The sequence below is a fragment of the Gymnogyps californianus genome, chromosome 5 (genome assembly GCF_018139145.2).
Source record: "Gymnogyps californianus isolate 813 chromosome 5, ASM1813914v2, whole genome shotgun sequence".
In the NCBI taxonomy this organism is placed as follows: domain Eukaryota; kingdom Metazoa; phylum Chordata; class Aves; order Accipitriformes; family Cathartidae; genus Gymnogyps; species Gymnogyps californianus.
Genome location: NC_059475.1, coordinates 14297324 through 14317883, shown reverse-complemented (window position 1 = coordinate 14317883; position 20560 = coordinate 14297324). Strand labels below are relative to the sequence as shown.

Here is a 20560-nt window from a genome sequence, read left to right as displayed (position 1 = left end):
GAGATGAGAAAGTTGCTGGCAAAGTTGTCACCAGATATAAATGCTGCCAATGCTTTAGTAAAAGATAAAATGTTATTTTTACCTTCTTATTCTTTCTTTAGGTTAGTTTTTAACGATCATTTTTTAAAAGGAAACTAACTGGAAAACTGTCAAGTAAAATAATATAACAGTAACTTTAGACAAGCTCATTTGCATTTTTTTTCAGTCAAAGCAAAATGAAACTAAACAGTATTAGTGATTTTTTTATATACAAACACATAGGCTAAACAAAATGCTGAGAATACAGCATACTGAAATAAGCATAATTTCTGTAGTCTTCAAATTATCTGTTAGGAAAATATATGAACAACACATGTAAAATACAAGTGAATGATCAATAAGTGCCCACTTCAATAGTGCAACATTTTATTAATAACAGAAATATCTGGTTTTAACACTGCTCGTGTTACAAAAAATGCAGTGATAGTAATAATGGCAGCAAAGGGGAATTTGGCACTGAATATATAAAATAGCAAAAGCACGTCTCAGTGGTCTTCTAAATGGATCAACAAAAAGCTTATTAGTGGAAAATAAAAACAGAATTCCTTTCAGTTATTTAAACTGGCCAGTCAAAGAGCAGAATAAAAACTTGTGTAAAATAGTGCAATACAATTTACACAAGGTTATCTTAGGAATGTTACCTTTTTTTCAAGTCAACTGATGTAAATGTAAACACAAATATGCTAAGATACATTTACCAACTTGCACACGTGTGCATTTGTTTTTATTCAATTCAACTGCACATCATATAAATGTTTAGTACTGAAAGGTGCACTTTTAAAACTAGCTTTATTTGTGGCTTGCTTACATACTCGTAGCCTAATTTATACTTTTCTTTTTTTTTAAATTAGACCTATAATGGTAGTGTTCCTAAAAATAAATTCGTGTAGAACGTCTAAGTTACTTATTTAAAAACTCAACAATCTAAAATGTAATATAGTACAGTGATGTTTATCTTACTATTAGGCTTTACATGAAGTTTTCACGTTCTGCTTTCCATATGTATATTTCAGGATGTACATCAAACTTGAAGGCAATATAAGCTATGTCTGTGATGGGAGAAAAGATGTGGGGCACATGAAAATACACTAGCCATTTTGAAACAGTAGTTTATGTCTTTTTTTTTTTTTTAAATCTTTAATTCTCCTGAAGTTTTACATACAAAGAATAAATGAAATACGATCTTATTTCCTTAAAATTTAATACCGGAAATCGGTGCAAGATAAAAATCTATTATGTGGTTGACTTGTTTTTAAACAGGAACCTGAGTAAGGGCAGGAAATATAGCATTATGACTAAAAGAATAAAATTCCTTAATAATTTAAGTAGCTGAACAGGTTTTTAATGTTCTACCACAAAACAGCAAGGCAACAGATGATAATGGCCTTGTATTCAATGAATTATCATGAACACCCACTGCAAACCTGAATATTTTCTGCAAAAATAAAACGTCAGATTATGCACAATAATAAAAAGCATCAGAAATAGATGCACCTGGATTTTTTTTCTTTTTTAAACCACAAATATCAGAATTCAGCATTTATGTCACAGTCCTTGAACAGTTGCTCTGAGATGACTACATTAAGCACACTACTGCACTAAGTAGACACCCCACAACAGGCTTGCACTGCAACAGCAACATAGTTTTCATGTAGGCACAGACTTTTTCTCATTCATGTTCTAAACCAACATGAAATAAACAACTCAAGACAATATTAGGATTCATCCCACATTTCCTTGTTAGCAAAAAGTTCTTGCCACTTTGGTAATTGAAGTCACTGAATGTTTTTAAAAATTGCAGGTACCTCAAGGAAAATAAGAGTTCCATATTCAGCAAGGCAGCATTATATCAGGATATCTTATACCAACTAAGGCATAAAGAACTTTGCATCAGGGTATACAATACTCAATCTTTGAATAAAGTTTCATATTCTGTGTGGCGAAAGTGCATAGGAATGGGATTCCACTAGAGTAGAAAGAATCCTCTCACAGTATTAAGGCCTTTCAATTTTATGTGAACTGTGTCAGGCTTAAGTCAGCACAGTGGAAAAGAAAATAGGCTATCATCATACTGGACACCACTGAAGTTTTCTTAGCACATCTTGTCTTCTCCTAGTTGTCGCTCATCTTCTTCATCAGCTTCCTCAATCACCTGAATTTCATCTGCTTGAGGTAAAGATGAGATCTCAGTCAGCAGTTTAGCTCCTTCAGCTTTATTTTTTTCTTCCTCTTCAATCACTTTCTTCCATATTTTGTGATTTTCAGTGAGATGGTGTATTAGCTGGCAAAATACTCGTCTACCTTTTTTTCTTTGAGCTTCTGTAAAATTATAAGCATATTTGATTGTTTGAGATTCAAAGTAATTGTATTTCACACATACAAAACCAATGGCACGTTCTGAGAGAGATGTCAATTTGAGCAAAAACCATGGATGCTTATTCAGAATATTTAAATAGTGACATGGCAAAGGATAACAATGAGTTTCTGTTTCAAGTTGCAAGTCTCCTGGTATCAAGAAAAATTTTATTAAAAGAGTAAAATTTATGAAGCAGCATAATCGCAAAAATCTACAATATTTGTACTATACATTTTCAATCATCATTGCTATGACTGAATCTATTAAATGACAACTATATGCACCAACTGAAATACAGAAACTTACTTAAAATAAGATCATCTTCCATTTCTTCATCATCACTGTCTAACTGTGCTCCATCATCATCTTCAGTACTTTCTGCATCCTCCTCGTCTTCATCAACCCATTGCCCTGGAAGCAACCCAGCTGCATTATAGGAATTACAAAGGGGCCCAACTATGTGAGTGATGAAAGATTCTTGCAGTTTTGCAAGTTGTGGAGAAGAACGATCCATGAAGGGGCTTATAGGTAATCCAAGACTTGCTTCTTCATCACCCTGAAAAAGAAATAAAAAAAGTTATCAGAACTTTTCACAAAATTAACTTTAAATTTTTGTTTTAAAGATTACTTTTGAGCAACCAAGTAAACATCACATGGATTGTATCTTTTTACTAGAGGCAATAATGGTATACACTAAGGGAATGAAAAAGTAATTAGGCCAATTTAAAATAAAGACACATTATGGCTCAGACTTGCATAGTCCATAACCCTCCCTTCAGCTTTGCTGCAAGATACCCTTGTGCACGGAGACCTAGTTCTACTGGAGCTGCTATTCCTCTGCCTTTGTGGGACGGCTTCAGGGTAGGCAGAGATTTGACTTCAATTGCTGAGCTGATGAACAGAGAAAATGGGAAAGTAATCAGCTAGAGTAAGGTATTCTGGTAAATGGCTTCCCCCAAAAGTCATAGAAGAATGAAATAAACTACAACATCCAGAGTAAAGTGGTTTGCTTTTGGGTTTTTTCCCATTTTATAAATTAGAGAAGAAAAAAATTGAACAGTTGCTCATACACAACTCTGAGTTGTAATCACTTATCTCAGCAATTCTGTGGACCTGATAGTTTTACAAAAGAGTTTTTCCTAAAGGAGCAACTTAGAATACTACGGTCTTACAGTAAGTGTAAGCACTTCAGATTATCATTGCTATTGCTTAAATCTCCCAAGTGATTTTGTTGTTTACTTTTACCTTCCTAGTTTGAAAAGTATTTTTCAATCCTTGGTTGTTGCCTCATAAATAGTTAACTCCTCAGAAAGCTGACTACAGAAAAATAAAAGAGTAGAAATGTAGAATATATTTTGGGGGGCTTACAGAAATTGTAAATGTAAAAATAGGCAACAAATTTTCAGACTTTCTTCCAGTTAATCTTGATACGATTATTTATCAAAGTTCCACTGTAAAAATCTTATTTACATTTTAATACTGTTAGTTACTAATGTATATTTTTAATATTTAATTTTGAAAGTTTTGAAATATCTTCTGTCTTTGCACTAAGAGTTAGCTGAATATACATTTCCAGTCTTGTGGATTCTATATATATTCTTTGACCTGGAAACATACCAGTGAACTTAACTTCCCAAAGTGGAAGAAGTTATTTTGGTTTATCAGAATCATCCTATAGGAAAAAAAAACCAAAAGAAAATAAACTAATATCTGAAAAATGGACAACATTGGCAGGGAGCTTGTTTTCAAGCTTCTAACACAATTGATAGGAAGTAAAAGATTATGTTCGTATGCTACCTATAAAAATAAATTTTCAATATTCAGAAAGAGAAGATGGAAATACCTTACCTGAAGATTTAACACAAGGAATAATGTTTAATTTAGTTATACATTTGGTAATGCAAAGAATTGATCATCTGCTTGTCACTAAAAAAGAGTAAATTACACTTTCCATACCGACCTGTTCATAAAATTCATTAACAATGCCTTCTGTCCATTTCAGATGCAGCTCTCTAACTTTTGCTGGGCCATTAATATCTGCCAGTTTGATGCATATTTGACAGGCCAGTAGGCGATCATTTTCATTGCTCCATTCTATACCATGACTGTTGATATCATTGACCTGGATTGAGCACATACATTTTTAAAAATTAAGTTAAAACTATTCATTAATTTTTTTTTTCCCTCCAAGCTTTGCACAACAGACACTTGCATTAATTTTTCTATATAATTTTTTGTCTTATATAGTAAAAAAAAAAAGTCATTTACTATCTCTCAGAAGATGCAATGTGAGATATGATCAAGGTCTCCTGTGGGTCCCTATGTCACATCTGCTAGGCTTATTAGGCAATCTACAAAGCAATCTACAATTGGTTTGTACAAAGGAAATACTCTATTTGCATTTTTTTTAGTAACTTAAATTTAAATAATATAAAAATTTAAATGCAAGTTATTAATACTAACAACTACTGAGTAGCAGTATAACATCAGTATATCATGACCAGCTCAGTGCAGACACGAAAATGTAACAAACCTTGGCATTAAATTCTGCAAGGAAATCAAAATGCTTCTTGAGATCTGTGGCAAGGATTGCTTCAATCACTAAGAAACGAAAACGCTTGAATTCTACATGATCAAGATTTGATAAAAAGTTGTATTCTGGTCGTGATAAGAAAAGATTCCAGGCAGAAGCAGCATGGTGATTTTCTAAGACTGATCTGTCATTGTAAAGAACAGCCTACCAAAAAAACAAAAAAAAAACAAAAAAAAAAAAAAGAGAGAGAGAGAATCATAAATGACAGATTAAAGATTTAAAATTGTAATTAAATATTCTGAAGCTTAAGGGCTAGTCAGAAACAAGTCTTAATTTAAAAAAAAAAAGAAAACAACTATTGGAAATGGTGTTTTGCCTTCTAGTTTTGAGGGTTAAATTGAAACAAAAATGGCAGATGAGAAAAAAAAAAATCCAAACAATTAGCAAAGTTTTTTCTTTCCTTAAAAGTCCTTAACAATGTCTTATTGGCATCTACATTCACACTGTAGGCACACATACACAAACCATTTAAAATGTAGACTTTGCACTCTTGGCAGTATGTGTAGAGCACACACACTGACATAAAAAAAAACCCAACCAAACAAAAAAAAAAAAACCCCAAAACCAGATCTAAGTATATGCTTTGAATTCCTCTTAATTCCAGTATTGTTAAAAAAAAAACATGAAAAGAACTCCAAAGCATATAAGAACTGTGGTTAATGTGAAATGGTGTGGAGTATCACTAGTTTTCAATGTGCTATGTTTAATGCTGATGAATACATTTTAACTGCAAATGAGTTAACTAAAATATTAAAACAGTAGCAGATTTTACTCACAACTTCCGTGTTTCTACAAAACATTCTAGAAAATAATTAATTGACTATAGATTAAATAGGACCTGAAAAAAATTCTTTGGAAAACTGCAAAAAGAATCTTTATGTTTTGAGGAAAGGAAGAGATCATTAACAAAATGAAAGTGTGTATTTTTGAAAATTGGAGATGAATGTCTGTGTTGTTTGGTTTTATTCTTCCTTGTATACTGTTTTCAGCAGAAATACATAACTGTCTACATCCTAAACTTTTTTTGCAATAAGGAATTGTTGAAAACTGACTGGAAAGTTCACTTTTAAAGTCTCCATCTCCTGACAAGTTGTATTGATTTCCAATTTACTATTATTATTGATATTGTTGATGTTGTTATTACTATTATTTAAGTTTCTTGTCTCTAACTTATTAAGAGAGATCCAAATAGCCATCATAAATATTCTTCCCCAGATAATATTCCACCCTTCAGATAAAAATATTTCACCATGCAGTTTAGGCATCTTTTCTTCAGTGCTTTTCCGTCCAATTCTTCCCTGCCCCACCTTTATTTCTTATCTGCTATTTTGTTTAGCTTTACTTTCCGTTACCTCTTTCATCTTAGCCTTTTAGACCCTGAAGAGCATAGCATCTCCTTTCTTTCTACTCTCTGTTCTAACAACAAAGTTGAATATGGGAGATAAAAGCAAGGGTGCCTTACTGATTTCTTCTGGTTTTACTCACCCTCCCTTAAAGGTAATGGCTATTTACCATGAAGGACTAATTTGAAATACAGAGATTAGGCGATGCAGTTAATTGGAGTATTAGAGGAACCCGTGTTTTTATGGTAATTGCAGACACCACTATGATTTCAGAGGACTCCCAAAGTGTAAGATATCCATGAATTAGCTGCTTAGACAGTCCTAGGGCCCGCTCTCTATGAAATAATCTTTTCCTCTAACCTGCATCGATATATGTTATTATTTTCAATTTTGTAAATTGAAAGTTATTTTTACACACATACACAACCAATATGTCCAAAACACATAGGAATTTATCAGGGGGGAAAAAAAAAGTATTACACAAGTTAAGTACAAATTAATTTCCCCGTTTCTTAAATTGGGCAAATGATCCTAAACAGGCTACAGTAGGGATATAGAAGAGAAAAATTCTCATTAGTCTGATCTCAGATACAGACAAATAATTTTCTGGTTAAAGAACTTCTTACCTGAGGTGCATTTGTAGCCACTAGAAAAGCATTTGTACGACCAGGATGATCATAATCGTGCATGGCAGCTGCTACATATAAAGCCATCAATTCCAAAGCAGGAATGTTTGATGCCAGACAACCATAACTGTCATCAGCAATAGAACAACTTTTTGAAGAAATATAGCTGACTTGAGCAGGGGCAATACCACTGGCTTCATCTAAGAAAATTGAAAATACAAAAATAAAATATTTTTTAGAACATTATTTCATTCATATTTTTAATACATTTTAAATGACTGGCCAGATACTATCGCAAACATAATCTTAATATAATTATCCTTGTAATTGTGGAGCTGAATAATTGGCAAAGAAAGACTTATCCTTTAAAAAAAAAAAATCATACTCTTGTTTATAGATAAACCAGCAATTTTAAAGAAAAGTTGAAATGCCACTAAGTCATAAATTCGTCATGGCCACACACACATGGCCACAAAAGCGTAGATGCAGTCTTACAAATACATAAAAAGCTTCAGCTGTTTCATGACATTACACAAGGAGGGCAAAATCCTACAGGACATTGTGGAGCCTGTAAGAAGTGTCCCAAAACTGGTAAGTGCAATGTTCCTGTTCTAAAACCAATTCTTTACCTAGTACTACATACAGATATACCTCAGGATCCATTTTTTCAGAAAAGATTTCCCATTACAATGCTGAGGGATAACTATCATTCACACAAATAAAGGAGACTTTCAGAAGAGCTTTGAACAGTCATAACCCGGAAAAAGAAATATTTTTAATTCACCACAGTCAGAGCTTACTCTTGCCACGCAATTTTAGAAAAAGAAATGCAGACTTTACACTTTTGGCAATATGTGTGGGGCACATATCCACACTTACTGCCCTCATCAGAAGAGGAGAGGAAGGAAGAAAAGATTTGCCTTGGTCCTCAAAACTGTGTGGTGCCTTGGAAGACATAAAACAGAGGAAGTCACTCTCTTTGCAGCTACAGTTCACTCGTGCTGCAGAAGGCTGGTTCAGAGGAATGTTTCAACAAGCACAGAAGGCAATCTAGTGGAACAAGGGACACCGGCCATCTAGTCTATGTCTCTTGATTGCAGTAGAGTTGTCATTTAGATTAGAAAGCAACTATAACAATCTAAGCTTTTAATTATTAAAATGCACTTGTAGGTATTTGTTCCATGGGAGGGAATGAAGAGAAGGAGAAAAACTAGCAAAAATGTACATCTCAGAGTTCAAACTACAGATCTTGGAAAACCCACATGGATACCAAAGGTTACACATTACTGTTAAGGTCTCTGTCACTTCTTTGCCTTCCCCTTACTGTCGTGCTGCTGAAGACCTCCTGCTGTTATGCAGACCTGGAATTTCATTCCTTCTTAAAATGACAGCACTAAAAGAGCATTCTACAGTTTCTCTCCAACCTCAATAAGGGCAAGAAAGGATCAATCAGCATCTCCCTTAGTATTTCTATAATTTGCCCATTTCTTGAACTTGCAGACCTATAGGAAAAGCACGGGGGACAGTGGAAATTACTGCAAAAGGAACTAAACCCATTAAGTTAGAAATATTTGCATGATAAGGAGAGTCATAGTTTCATTCTCCTCTTTCCCCTGGACACAGTCACTACTTTAAAAAAAAAAAAAAAGCAATAGTACTTATTTTGTCACTGCATAATAAAAAGGGGGTCTTTTGCCTTAATAAAATAAGCGAGGATTAAAAATCCTAGTAACATTTATACTGGAAGAGTTCCAAAGCAATAAGACTATAATTTCTTATTTTAATTTTACTTTTTGGTAAAGGGAAACAAAAGGATTTTTATAATTTTTCTTTCCTCCAGTCAAGTCTCTAGTCCCAACCCTTTTAACACTTAGAGAAAGAAAATGCAATAGGCTGCAATCAGTGGATATGGACAAACTTGGAAAAAAGAGAAAGGTGACAGCAGAGGGGCTAATTAGTAAGGAAAAAATAACATATACTGTATGATGTTCTGTACAGTTCACAGATTACTTCTTAAAATTACAGCCCTTTAAAAGCCACGACTTGCATCTTGACTTTTTTTACTGCATATATAAAACAGAATTCTCAGTGCTTGATTTCCCCATTTTATTTTTCTTAAATACATACATATTAGTATAAAAGTGTATGTTTAGAATAATTATACTTTACTTACAGTATATATTTTAGTAAAAACTACAAATCTAAATTTAAAAGTTAATTCCATGAAGTCACAGACAACACGAAAGCAAGCTTCATTAGAACCAATGTCATACAAAATTTGAATTTGAAGTCTTTATTCTCTTTCAAGGATACTCTTATGCAGTTATTGTTAGGGTAGTTACTTCAATGTCTGAATGTCTGCATGTGATATCTAATACAGAATTCTGAAATACTCATTTTTACACTAAAATCATTAAGGAGAACTTCAATTAAGTTAAATACTTTGAAGTTGGGGGGGGGGGGGGTTTGTCTATTTAATTTCCCAATAAAGTTAAGAAATATTAGTCTAATGTATTTCAAATGCTAAAAATATGCTGACTGTAGCAGTATACAGAGGTTTCATTCAGCATAGAAAATTTCTTAAGTGAACTTGTATTCTTGGCTAACAAACTAACCACTACTCATCTAACAATTTTTCTAAAAATCTACTGCATGATATTTCTGAATGGTGTGTACTAACATTGTGATATTTCTACTGCCTTATATTAAAATACAAAAAAATATTTGAGTGATAAGAATAATTGGATATTTTCTTCCAGAGTAATTTGTTTTCCCTATTGCAGTTTCATTAAAACATTCATACAGCAAAAGAAAAAAATAACCTATGTGAATACATACCCATATCGCTTTCCATTATATGCTCATTATGAATTTGCTGAAATCCAGGAATGGGCCGTGTTGTCAGATACCATACTGCATGAAGAACATCTGTGGCATGTATACGATTGTGATCTGAAAATTATCAAAATATAATAAAAAAAAATTATCTGAAATATAATCAAAAGGATCAAAAAGAAAAAAAAAAAGAAATTTAATGTACCAAATTTACTAGAAGGGAGATTTTGATTAAATATAAAGGAAAAATTGAATTTAAATTGTTAGTAGAGGCTATATCACCGAACGTTTTTAAGACACAAGTTAGATAAACACCAAACATCCTGTGCTGGTTTTGGCTGGGATAGAGTTAATTTTCTTCATAGTAGCTGGTATGGGGCTATGTTTTGGATTTGTGCTGGGAACAGTGTTGATAATACAGGGCTGTTTCAGTTACTGCTGAGCAGTGCTTACCCAGAGTCAAGGCCTTTCTGCTTCTCACATCACCCCACCAGCAAGGAGGCTGGGGGTGCACAAGAAGCTGGGAGGGGACACAGCTGGGACAGCTGACCCCAACTGACCAAAGGGATATTCCACACCATGGGACGTCATGCTCAGCATATAAAGCTGGGGGAAGAAGAAGGAAGGGGGGGACGTTTGGAGTGATGGCATTTGTCTTCCCAAGTAACCGTTATGCGTGATGGAGCCCTGCTTTCCTGGAGATGGCTGAACATCTGCCTGCCAGTGGGAAGTGGTGAATGAATTCCTTATTTTGCTTTGCTTGCATGTGTGGCTTTTGCTTTGCCTGTTAAACTGTCTTTATCTCAACCCATGAGTTCTCTCACTTTTACTCTTCCAATTCTCTCTCCCATCCCACTGGGGGGGAGTGAGCGAGCCGCTGTGTGGTGCTTAGCTGCCGGCTGGGGTTAAACTATGACAGTCCTTTTTGGTGCCCAACATGGGGTTCGAAGGGTTCGAGATAACGACAGATTTGATTGGAATGTGCTAGATTGAATTTATAGCTGTTATTGCTGTTTAGCTATTAATTGACAGGCTTCTGTGCTTGCCATGGGGCTTGCTTGCCCTACTGTGTATTAGAGTCTAGTGCTCGTTAGTGGCCGCTTTTTGCTTTCGCTGCTTGCTGTGCTGCTGTACTGCTGATCATCTTACTCTGCTGTGCCTGGGAACATTTTGATAACAGCAATGGCAATGCGCCTGGGCTGGCAGATGGCCAGGGCATTGCTGCTGTTTCTGTGCTGCTGTACTGGACAGGCTGGAACTCCAATGTGAACTCGAGTTGAAGGGACCGCGACCTGTGGATGAGTCCATGTGGGAGCAGGACACCCTGAAGCGTCTGTGGCTGTGGATAAACCCATGCCAGAGCAGGTACATCTCAAAGCATCTGTGGCCATGGTTATGTCTGTGTCGCAGCACGTACACCTCTGAAGGGATTGTGGCCCAAGGGTAGGTCCACGCTGGAGAAGGTACACCTCGAAGCACCTGTGGCTGTGGATAAGTCCATGCTGCAGCAGGTACACCTTGAAGCTTCAGTGGCTGCGCATGAGGTCATGGTGGAGCACCTCAAAGTGTGTGGCCATGGATAAGCCCATGACAGAGCAGGTACACCCCTGCAGGGACTGCAGCCATGGGTAAGGCCATGTTGGAGCAGGCATATCTCTGAAGGCGTTGAGGCCCATGGAGAAGGCCACACTGGAACAGGTGCACCTCAAAGAGACTGTGGCTGTGGATAAGTCTATGCCACAACAGGTATACCCCTGAAGAGACTGTGGCTAATACATAAGGCTCCACTTGGAGCAGGTACACCCCTAAGGGACTGCAGTCTGTGGATAAGTCCAAGCAGGAGCAGGGGCAAGGGGTGGAGATTGTAACGGAAATACCTTTAAATTGTTGTAACCCGGGATTTGAGTTGCATGTTCTGGGAATTACTATAGCAGGAATCCCTTGTTGCTAGCCAGGCTAGGAGCAAGGGGAGGAGTTCATTGCAATGTTAAACCCTATAACCTGGCCCAAAGGGACCAGGGGTAGAGACTGTAATAGATATGCCTTTAAATTATTGTAACCCATTATTTTAGAGTTGCATGTTATAGGAACTACTATAGCAGGAACCACCTGAACCAACAGAGGACAAGCCTTACAAGAAGCAGTGCAAGTGCAGCAGTGACCTGACCTGAGCTGGCTTTGGTGCCCATTAACTCCATCCAACACACCACCCCTCCTGTCCTGAGTGACCACCATAATAGATGGAGCCCAGAGTCATGGGCTAAATGAATTCAATGGACATTTTGTGGACATTTCATGGACATTTTATGGGCATTTTACAGGGGTGATCCATAGACTAAAGGAATGATATCTGTGTATTATATCAAAGGATGGGAAGGGGGGGGGGGGTTAATGAGGTTGTATTGGATAGTGTGGGACCTGAGCATGACATAAATGGTTTGGAATACGGGGTGGAGAATGTGCTGGTTTTGGCTGGGATAGAGTTAATTTTCTTCATAGTAGCTGGTATGGGGCTATGTTTTAGATTTGTGCTAGAAACAGTGTTGATAACTTAACACTTAACAGTGTTGTTAAGTAGCCTTTTAAATCAGTGATGGTGAGCCACTAGCATTGCTTCCAATCCAATACCTAGAAGCACCTGGGTTGGTTCAAACATCTGTGACACTGGGAGGTGGGGGGGGAGGGCTTGTTTTGTTTTCCAATAAATTTGGCTGCCCTAAACAGCAAGATGAATAATTACTGTCAAAATTCTATATTTTCTTATTATTCTATTACAGGCCTAAACCAAATTTCTGTTAAATCAACAAATATTCTCCCATTGACTTCAGTACGTTTGATTCAACTGCTCATTCAAATTCTTTAAGATTATATTCAACCTACATATTAACAAATTCAGTTTTGGAGTCCACCAATTTTTTGCTGCAACTAATTAAATCAGTTGTAAATTCTGACAAATGTATTAATTAAAAATATACTAAGTTCAGACATTGTCTACCTCTGTATTAAACATTAATACACACACACTAAAGGAGATATACTAATATAAAAGAAAAACATATGCAATTGGATAGTACTTACAGGGAATATCTCGGTAGCCATTTTCTAGTGCGCGGAAGTAATTAATGAATTCTTCAGTCGGGATTTTGAAAATTTCAAACAAACCAGTGTCTTGAAACAAGGTATAAGTTACCTAAATACATATTAAAATGAATTTTAGTCTGAAAAATATACCTAAGCATAGTCTGCTTTTTCAACTTTAAAAATATTCCTGTTTTTAAAATTTTGCTTGCTGATAGAGATGGAAATTACTGAAATTCCATTAAAGGTTATCTGAAAGCTATTGTCATAGAGATATGTTTAATGATTTTTTAGCACAAAAATGTGGATTTTTATCATCCACTCAAATACAGAATAATAAAAGCTTTTATTTCTTTACTGATAAATTCTATGCACAATTGATTATTTTCAATAATATTCTCAAAAATTTTCATAATGTTAAAGAACTCATGCTTTATTCCATTAGTGACCTAAAAAGAAGACAACTATATTATTACTTATTATTCAAAAATTCAAATTACTTAACTATAGTAGCAGAGCCATTAATATGGGGGAAAAAAACCCCAAACAACCAAACCCAAATCCCACTGTATTTGTTTTTGAGACTTTGGCAAAGAAATCCTATTTCTGTTATCCATTATGACTTTTTTTGGGTATTTTTAACAAAGCTAGCTGGTAAATGAAAAAATATTTCAAAAATGTACTCAGAACACCCACACATGTATATACTGTGCAAATATATTATGGTTTACAAGTAGAACTTAGTGACTACAAAGACCTAATCCCCCCCCAAGACTGCAAGTATTAAGAAAGCTTTTCAAAACAAGTCACTGCTACTCATTTTTGTCACTTCTTTCCCAGACGCTTGAGAGAAAGAATAAGTTCTGAAGTGTGGGAGGTGCTCAAAAGAACACAATGAGGGGACATCCCTCCTTCCACATGTCCCAACCATTCCCCTTACACATACCCAATCTGAGAACCTTACAACTGATGATGGCAAAATACAGTTTTTAATTGGCTCTTAAGTAAGATATGTATCAGATGCTTATAGCACAACAGACAAAAGGACTGGGGCAGGAGGAGGAGAAGGACAAGTAGTACACATACATACAATATCAGGAAGAACTGATACAGAAATTCCGATAGAGTTAAGTAGAAACCTGCACACTTAAGTACTTACAGGTTTGAACTATCCCGCAGATTGCACACAAATGAAACGCAAGCTAATGTGGATCACAGAGTACTAGTATACTACAGTAAAAACACCACTCCGAAGTGGACTGTGGCATTCTAGTCTGTACATTAACAACTGTCACTAACTGAGGTGACAAAAGACCTGAAAACTTTTGATCAAACAAGACTAATTGAAGATTTAAAACAATACCCAGAATATTGTGTATTACGAAAGAAAAGGCAGTGTCTAATGACAAAAATGAAATTATCCCCATTGTTTTTTCCTGTCTTCAGTATAGGTGCAGGCCTATGGTTCCAACTGCACCTGAGTGCTTCTAACCTGTTTCCTTCCCTCCAGCTGACTGATCCTAACACTACCTTTGAACAAGAGTAACACGCATTCTACTCCAGGGTAGGAAACTACGATACTGGCAATAAAAATATTTTGCAGTCAGATCAGAAGCAAATCCAGCTCATACTATAGCTCCATGATTGCTAAATCCAGTATAAAGAGACAGAAGCTTCCAGATGACATTGATGAATGGGAGAGGCTGGGGAAGAGCAAACAGGATCATACTTTTGCACCTGCCAGTAGATTGGCTTCAGCACAACGTGAAACTGCACGAAAGAGCTTAGTAGTAAGTCAGAAAGAGATAAAAGGGATACTACATGCAGAAAGCAGCATGGAAAAAAAATCCCATTGTTTGTAGGATCAAGAGGCAAAAGACTGCCTAAAAGATCACTTCTCTTCCCCCACAGGTGTAGCTCTGGCAGAAATATTTTACTGAAATAAAGAAAAAAGAAATAGTTGACAAACACGGTAGTAATTCTAAAAGCAGGAGACAATTTTTCATAGGAAATGGCATATTACTACAAAACGTAGTAAGTGTGAATCTAACCTATTTTTACATTGAGAATAAAATTCAGAAAATTTGGAGCAAGTTGTCTATAGATAAATCACTTTTTATGGTTTACAATGAGATGGAGTACATGAGAAATGATATTTCTACTTTTCAAGTTAGCATTCACATATATGTTGACTGCAAAACTTCTTCACAGTTTAAATAAAATATATAAGCATGACAGCTTTACACACCCTCTGTCATATAATAAAAGACAACAAACCTGGCTAAGGATCCTTCCAGACTGGTCTCCCATTTCTTGTACAAGGTCAAAAATTTGGAAATTCCAATTGTTCATCTTCTCCATTAGTGAATCATGGTCTAATAACATTGTTTCTAATGTAGGACTCTGCTCCACCTGTATGAGAGTAAGATATTTTATCATCTCTAAAAGAGTGAAAACTAATTTGTCAGTTGTATTGGCAAAAAAAGCCATGAAAATGATAAATCATTATTGAACTTATTGAATGGTGCTGTAACCACAGCTATGAGAAAATCATAAATCAATAGTACAAATAGCACAGTTAAGGGCTTGACATTTTGTATTCTGGGGCAGCACATTCCAGGGGTGAGATGGTGCTAAATTTTCATTCTTATTTCTTTTTAAACAAAATGAGTTAATAAAACAAAGCAAAAATATGCATAGGCTAACAAAACTTTTACTGAGCTTTAACAGTTCATTAATTGAACAAGCTTTAAAAAAATTGATATATAAACCCAAAACATTAGTAAAGCTTAAACCATTTGTTTACCTGCACTTCTAATATACTGCACTGTATGAACATTCATTTGTAAGTCTCACTGAAATTGCCACATCTTTCATAAACATCCAAGAGAAAATACTAGTCAAACAGTGTTTGAGCATACTATCAACATTAAATCTACACAAATTAATTTTGATCAACAAAAAATTAATACAATCACCATCTTCCCTGTCATTTTCTAGTGAAATTTATGCAAGCTGGAAATACAAAATTGTTAAATGAAAATTTGAATTCCAACGATGCACCATTTCCCTTCAGAAATTACAATTCTTAGCAATGCAAAGACCTCTTTACAGCATGTTAGAAATGATAAAGAAATACCGTATTGATAAAAGTTATTGCAAGGTTTTTTTTCAATTACATGCTTACAAGCAGATTATTTTGTGTTTGATTGATCATTTCCTTCCTTTCATCTTTTTTCTTCTCTGTATGGTGGAAAGATTCTTTTGAAACACTAGCACTTCCAATTTCACCTTAAAGAAAATACATACATAAATATTATATCAATAATTTATTTGTAAATTATTACTGTCTAATAATTCTTGAACTGATCATACAGATTCTTCACAGAAATATAAGTAATAGCTTGTTTCTAAACCATTTTTATTTAAGAATTTAACAAAAAAAAAGTTGTAAAAGACAAACTTTATTAGACAAAACCTATTTGAAGATTGAGAAAAGCTAGAAGCATAACTTTTTACTTGCAAAAAGTGGTTCAGTGATTAGTTTAGCTGAGATGGCAAAGAACTTGTTTGATACATAGAGTACAGAACTATAAAGCTGTGAGTGGAAGCCTGTTATAAAATCCTTACTCTGAAGCAGGCAATACTTTAGATTGTCTTGATTATTCTAAGTCACAAACTAAAATAAAATATATGCATATGAGTTACTTAAAGTATAGGAAAAATTTCATGTAGAAATATAAAAATTTTAATTTAATTTGCTTTTAAAAAAAAAGTTGATATCAAATATTTGTCTATTTTGAAATCCCACCTGATTTTCTGTCTTTATATTCTGCAAATTCTGGTTCTGGTGTTGGAACAGGCTTGAGTATCTGACGTCCACAGCTTACAGAATACATGAAAAATATTTACAACATTCAGTAATTTTATTCTTTTGCTACTTCTGTGTTGTACTGAAAAATATCTGCAAATTACTTTTCTTAAAAAGGCATGCTTTTGAAGGTTCCTCCACCAAGTGACCTTAGTATTTTCTCCTAAATTTGGCACACACAGATTTAGTGTGTACTTAGAAAATAATCAACCATCACCTCCCCTGGACTCACCTCCATGAATTAACAAAGTAGACCTAATATTTAGAAAGTATTAAAAAATACAGAATTCAATTCCCAGGTAGGAAGTCCTCCTTTTCTAAAAATCTGTAAAATGTTGTTTCTCTACAATAACTGCTGCTTTCAAGGATAAGCCATTTCAAATCAATGGCATACATACAGCATTCTTTAGTCTCCCCTCGATAATATAGTTACAGATTATTATGAGATCATATGCCTTTTTTTCAATACTAGTAGATGGATAGGTCTTGTTATACTTTTTTCATTTTCATTGTATTCTTTTCAAGCATATGAAGTTACTAAAAATGTAACAGAGTTTACTGTACCTGCTACACATATAACCTACAGGTGTTTTAACTTGCTGCTGAAAATCTGGAGAACTAAATGTGTATCCTGGAGGCTTATGTATATTAATGCTTGGTTTTGTGAGAAAATCAGCAGTATCAGGAAATTCTACAGGTGACCAGCTGCTGAAAGCCCCACTGGAGACAGATCCATGACTAGGTGAACCCACAGGACTCAGGCCAGGAGAAGCACCTTCCAAAACAAACATTACATGGGGTTCAGATTACAATAAAAACATTACTGTTTAGAAAGACTGAAATTAAATGACAAGAAGCTTTATAAATTGTAAAGAATGGGGAAGTTTTCAAAACATGGTGTATAGTTCACACTGCTAAACACATATAAAGTAGCTAGATCTATTCCAAGTTTTGAGATCTACAACTACGCAGCAGTCTAGGCTACACATCTGAATGGGCAAACTATGTAACGTGCTATTACATCTGGCTTTCAAAGGTTTGGTTTTGTTTTTCGCTTTGGCAAAATTTAATCAGTAGCTGAAACTTTCCATATTCCTTTCTGATTCAGGATTGCTTTTTAAAATTTTCCAGAAAAAAATCGTCAAAAACAATTCAGTATTGATAACTGACCTAGACAAAAACCTTTTACCTCATTGTTTTGCAATAAAGAAAGAATATGCTTGAGACATTTTTAAAAACAAAGTAAGAAACCAAAATGTTGTAATCATATTTTTGAAGCAAGGGATTAAAGTGGGCAGATACTGGCCTTTTTTGACAGTGATGTACCTTTTTTTTATTAGCATGATAATCTATCTAAATCTGCCTAATAAACCATTGGAAAAAAAAAAATCTAAAGTTCTCTCATGGGTAATTAGATATAAAAACCAAACAAACAACAAACAACTCCATCTTCCTTAGGTCCATGAAATTCCCCATTCCTCTTCAAACAGTAAGCTAGGGTTTACTTCAGGCTTCTGTCTGTGAAATCTAGGAAAGCAAGCTGGTAAATCTGGACTTTGGCTACTCTGCACCTTTGTTTAAATATTCATCTCATTATTTGTTTAAATATTCATCTCAGATGGCTATCATGTATTTAGCAGTGTCTAAGTGACACTGTTCCATTATAAAAAGCATAATTACTAAAAAAAATCCCTTATTAACGTATGTGAATGTTGCAATTTTCAACAGGTACCAACCATACTGAACATCATAACATATTGCAGCTATATAGCATTAGGTGAATAGTTGAGATTTCTACAAAGCTGATGTTAACTGTAATTTTGAGTATTCTTAGAAGCAGATTAAAAATAAAATATTTTTTAAATATATGCAACATGCTGATGTTATTTTAGCACTATATTCACATGAAAAAACCCGACTGTAATACATGATGTACTAACTACTACCTTGACATCCTGCCACTAAGCTATGCAAATTGCATGATCTTACCTGCTCGTCTGGGACCTATATGATGAGTCAATGTCATAGACGATGATCTTTGTTTCGGTATTGTCAGCAAGTTTGCACCAAAAGACCCATTTGAATGAGATCCTTGGCTGAAAATAAAACAGTAAGAATTTTTTTTCTTTCCTACTTTGTCTTCCATTTTTATTAAATAAAATGTTTATAAAATGGCCAGACTGCTCTATTACAGGTCCACTACCATTCCAGAAAAAGAGAGTACTAGAAAGAAGTTGAATTCAAGATCAGCTAGACAATATACGTCAATTATATGGAATAAAAACTGCTGGGTACTGGGTGAAAGCAACAGAAAACTTTATGCAGTCCTAAAATGACACAATAAGTATATTCAGACCAAGTGCCATAGGTTTTACTTTCTAACATGGTGTTTACTTTTCTTGAACATTTTAACAAAGTAGGCTATTTTCTAACAGATATGAGAACATTTAAAAGATTGGTTACTTTGGAAATCCCATGACAATCTTATGCAGGCACGGCTTGCTTTTCAAATCAATTTGCATATTTAATTAATCATTTTATTTATTATCATCTTAAAACTAAAGCCATTTTTGACGTAAAGTCATATTGTACTTCAGTAATCGTTAAACTCGATTGATGCATTATGCCATCTGCTGTTCCAGGCATGAAATTGCACTTCAAAATTCCAATTAGATATTTCCTTTAGTAAACAAAAATGCGATAGGCAATTAAAAATAACTGTATACCTGTACTTTAAAGTGAAAATAGTTTATGTAAAACTAGTTATTTCATTTCATTTCAGTATGGGAAAACTGTATTTACCAAAACAGATTTAATCTTGTTTAATCAGATTGCAAACAAAAGTCAAATACAGAAATAATACTTGATCTCCCATCATTTGTTTAAATATATAAATATTTAAAAATGAGTTAAAGAATAAGCACAGATTTATTCTTCTGAAGTCTGATGCTGAAATGTTAGTCAACTTTAAAAAAATGTTTCGGTTGACAACTGGGATACATTGAACTTTTTACTATTTGTACACTTTGCTATCAAAGCATATTCTTTTAAAGCACATAAAAATGCTGCAACAGTATTTAGTGTAGGAAGACTATATATTAAGCCAGGTCAGTTCATCTTGAACTAGTGTTTGAATGAGAAACCAAATCAAGAATTTGCATGCAAATAAAACAGCAGCTCTCAAGAGTCTGGATGGATAGAAAAAAAATTCTGGAACATTAAATCAAATTTTGTAGCAATATTAATTTATTGTACCACTATGTAATATCTTATCTTTCTCAAATCACCTAGAATTCAGTTGAAAGCAGCCATTGTATGTAAAAAAATATTTTGATTTTTGGTAAGATTTCCTCCTAGTTTTCCCATGTTGCTGTTTCACTCTCCTTTTTTACTATTAGCCTGCTCCTCCTTATTTCTCTTCTAACATTCATTGGGTCCTTCATTGGGCTGAATCAGCTCCCCAAGGCAGGAAAAACTGTCTTCTTATTGCTGTTATTTCTCTGACAATTTAAGGGGCTGACTCAAGAGCCAGAGCCAATGGGACAAAGTGCTCTACGAACGCAGGACTGCCTCTTTCGGCAGCAGGAACAGCTATGCCAATTCAGTTATTTCACCTAACCTTATCTGTAAGGTAAGTACCCATAGGGGATTTTGAGGTGATTATGTGTTAGAAGTTAAATGGAACTTGATAGGAACGATCACTGGCAGATGCAAGGAGACAGGGACAGTGCAGGTGTTGGCAAGAACTCTGAAGGGCAGGACACAAACCACAAAAAAGTGAACACATATTCTAGGGCTCTATGGGGGGGGGACAGGAGC

The 20560-nt window shown here is 34.8% G+C and overlaps 1 protein-coding gene across 1 annotated transcript in view; it reads right to left on the bottom strand.

The window, feature by feature from the left end:
* Nucleotides 1–243: 243 nt before the first annotated feature.
* PDE3B (phosphodiesterase 3B) overlaps nt 244–20560 on the bottom strand; it is a 94175-nt gene continuing 73858 nt past the window's right edge. Inside the window, exons 5-16 of the mRNA XM_050897172.1 lie at nt 18731–18837; nt 17306–17516; nt 16682–16755; nt 16058–16161; nt 15148–15282; nt 12871–12982; nt 9796–9909; nt 6958–7157; nt 4929–5132; nt 4356–4517; nt 2702–2951; nt 244–2358 (exon numbers count right to left, since the gene is read on the bottom strand). Coding sequence (XP_050753129.1) covers nt 2132–2358; nt 2702–2951; nt 4356–4517; nt 4929–5132; nt 6958–7157; nt 9796–9909; nt 12871–12982; nt 15148–15282; nt 16058–16161; nt 16682–16755; nt 17306–17516; nt 18731–18837 — 1900 coding nt within the window. The 3' untranslated portion in view covers nt 244–2131. The remainder of the gene's footprint in view (nt 2359–2701; nt 2952–4355; nt 4518–4928; nt 5133–6957; nt 7158–9795; nt 9910–12870; nt 12983–15147; nt 15283–16057; nt 16162–16681; nt 16756–17305; nt 17517–18730; nt 18838–20560) is intronic.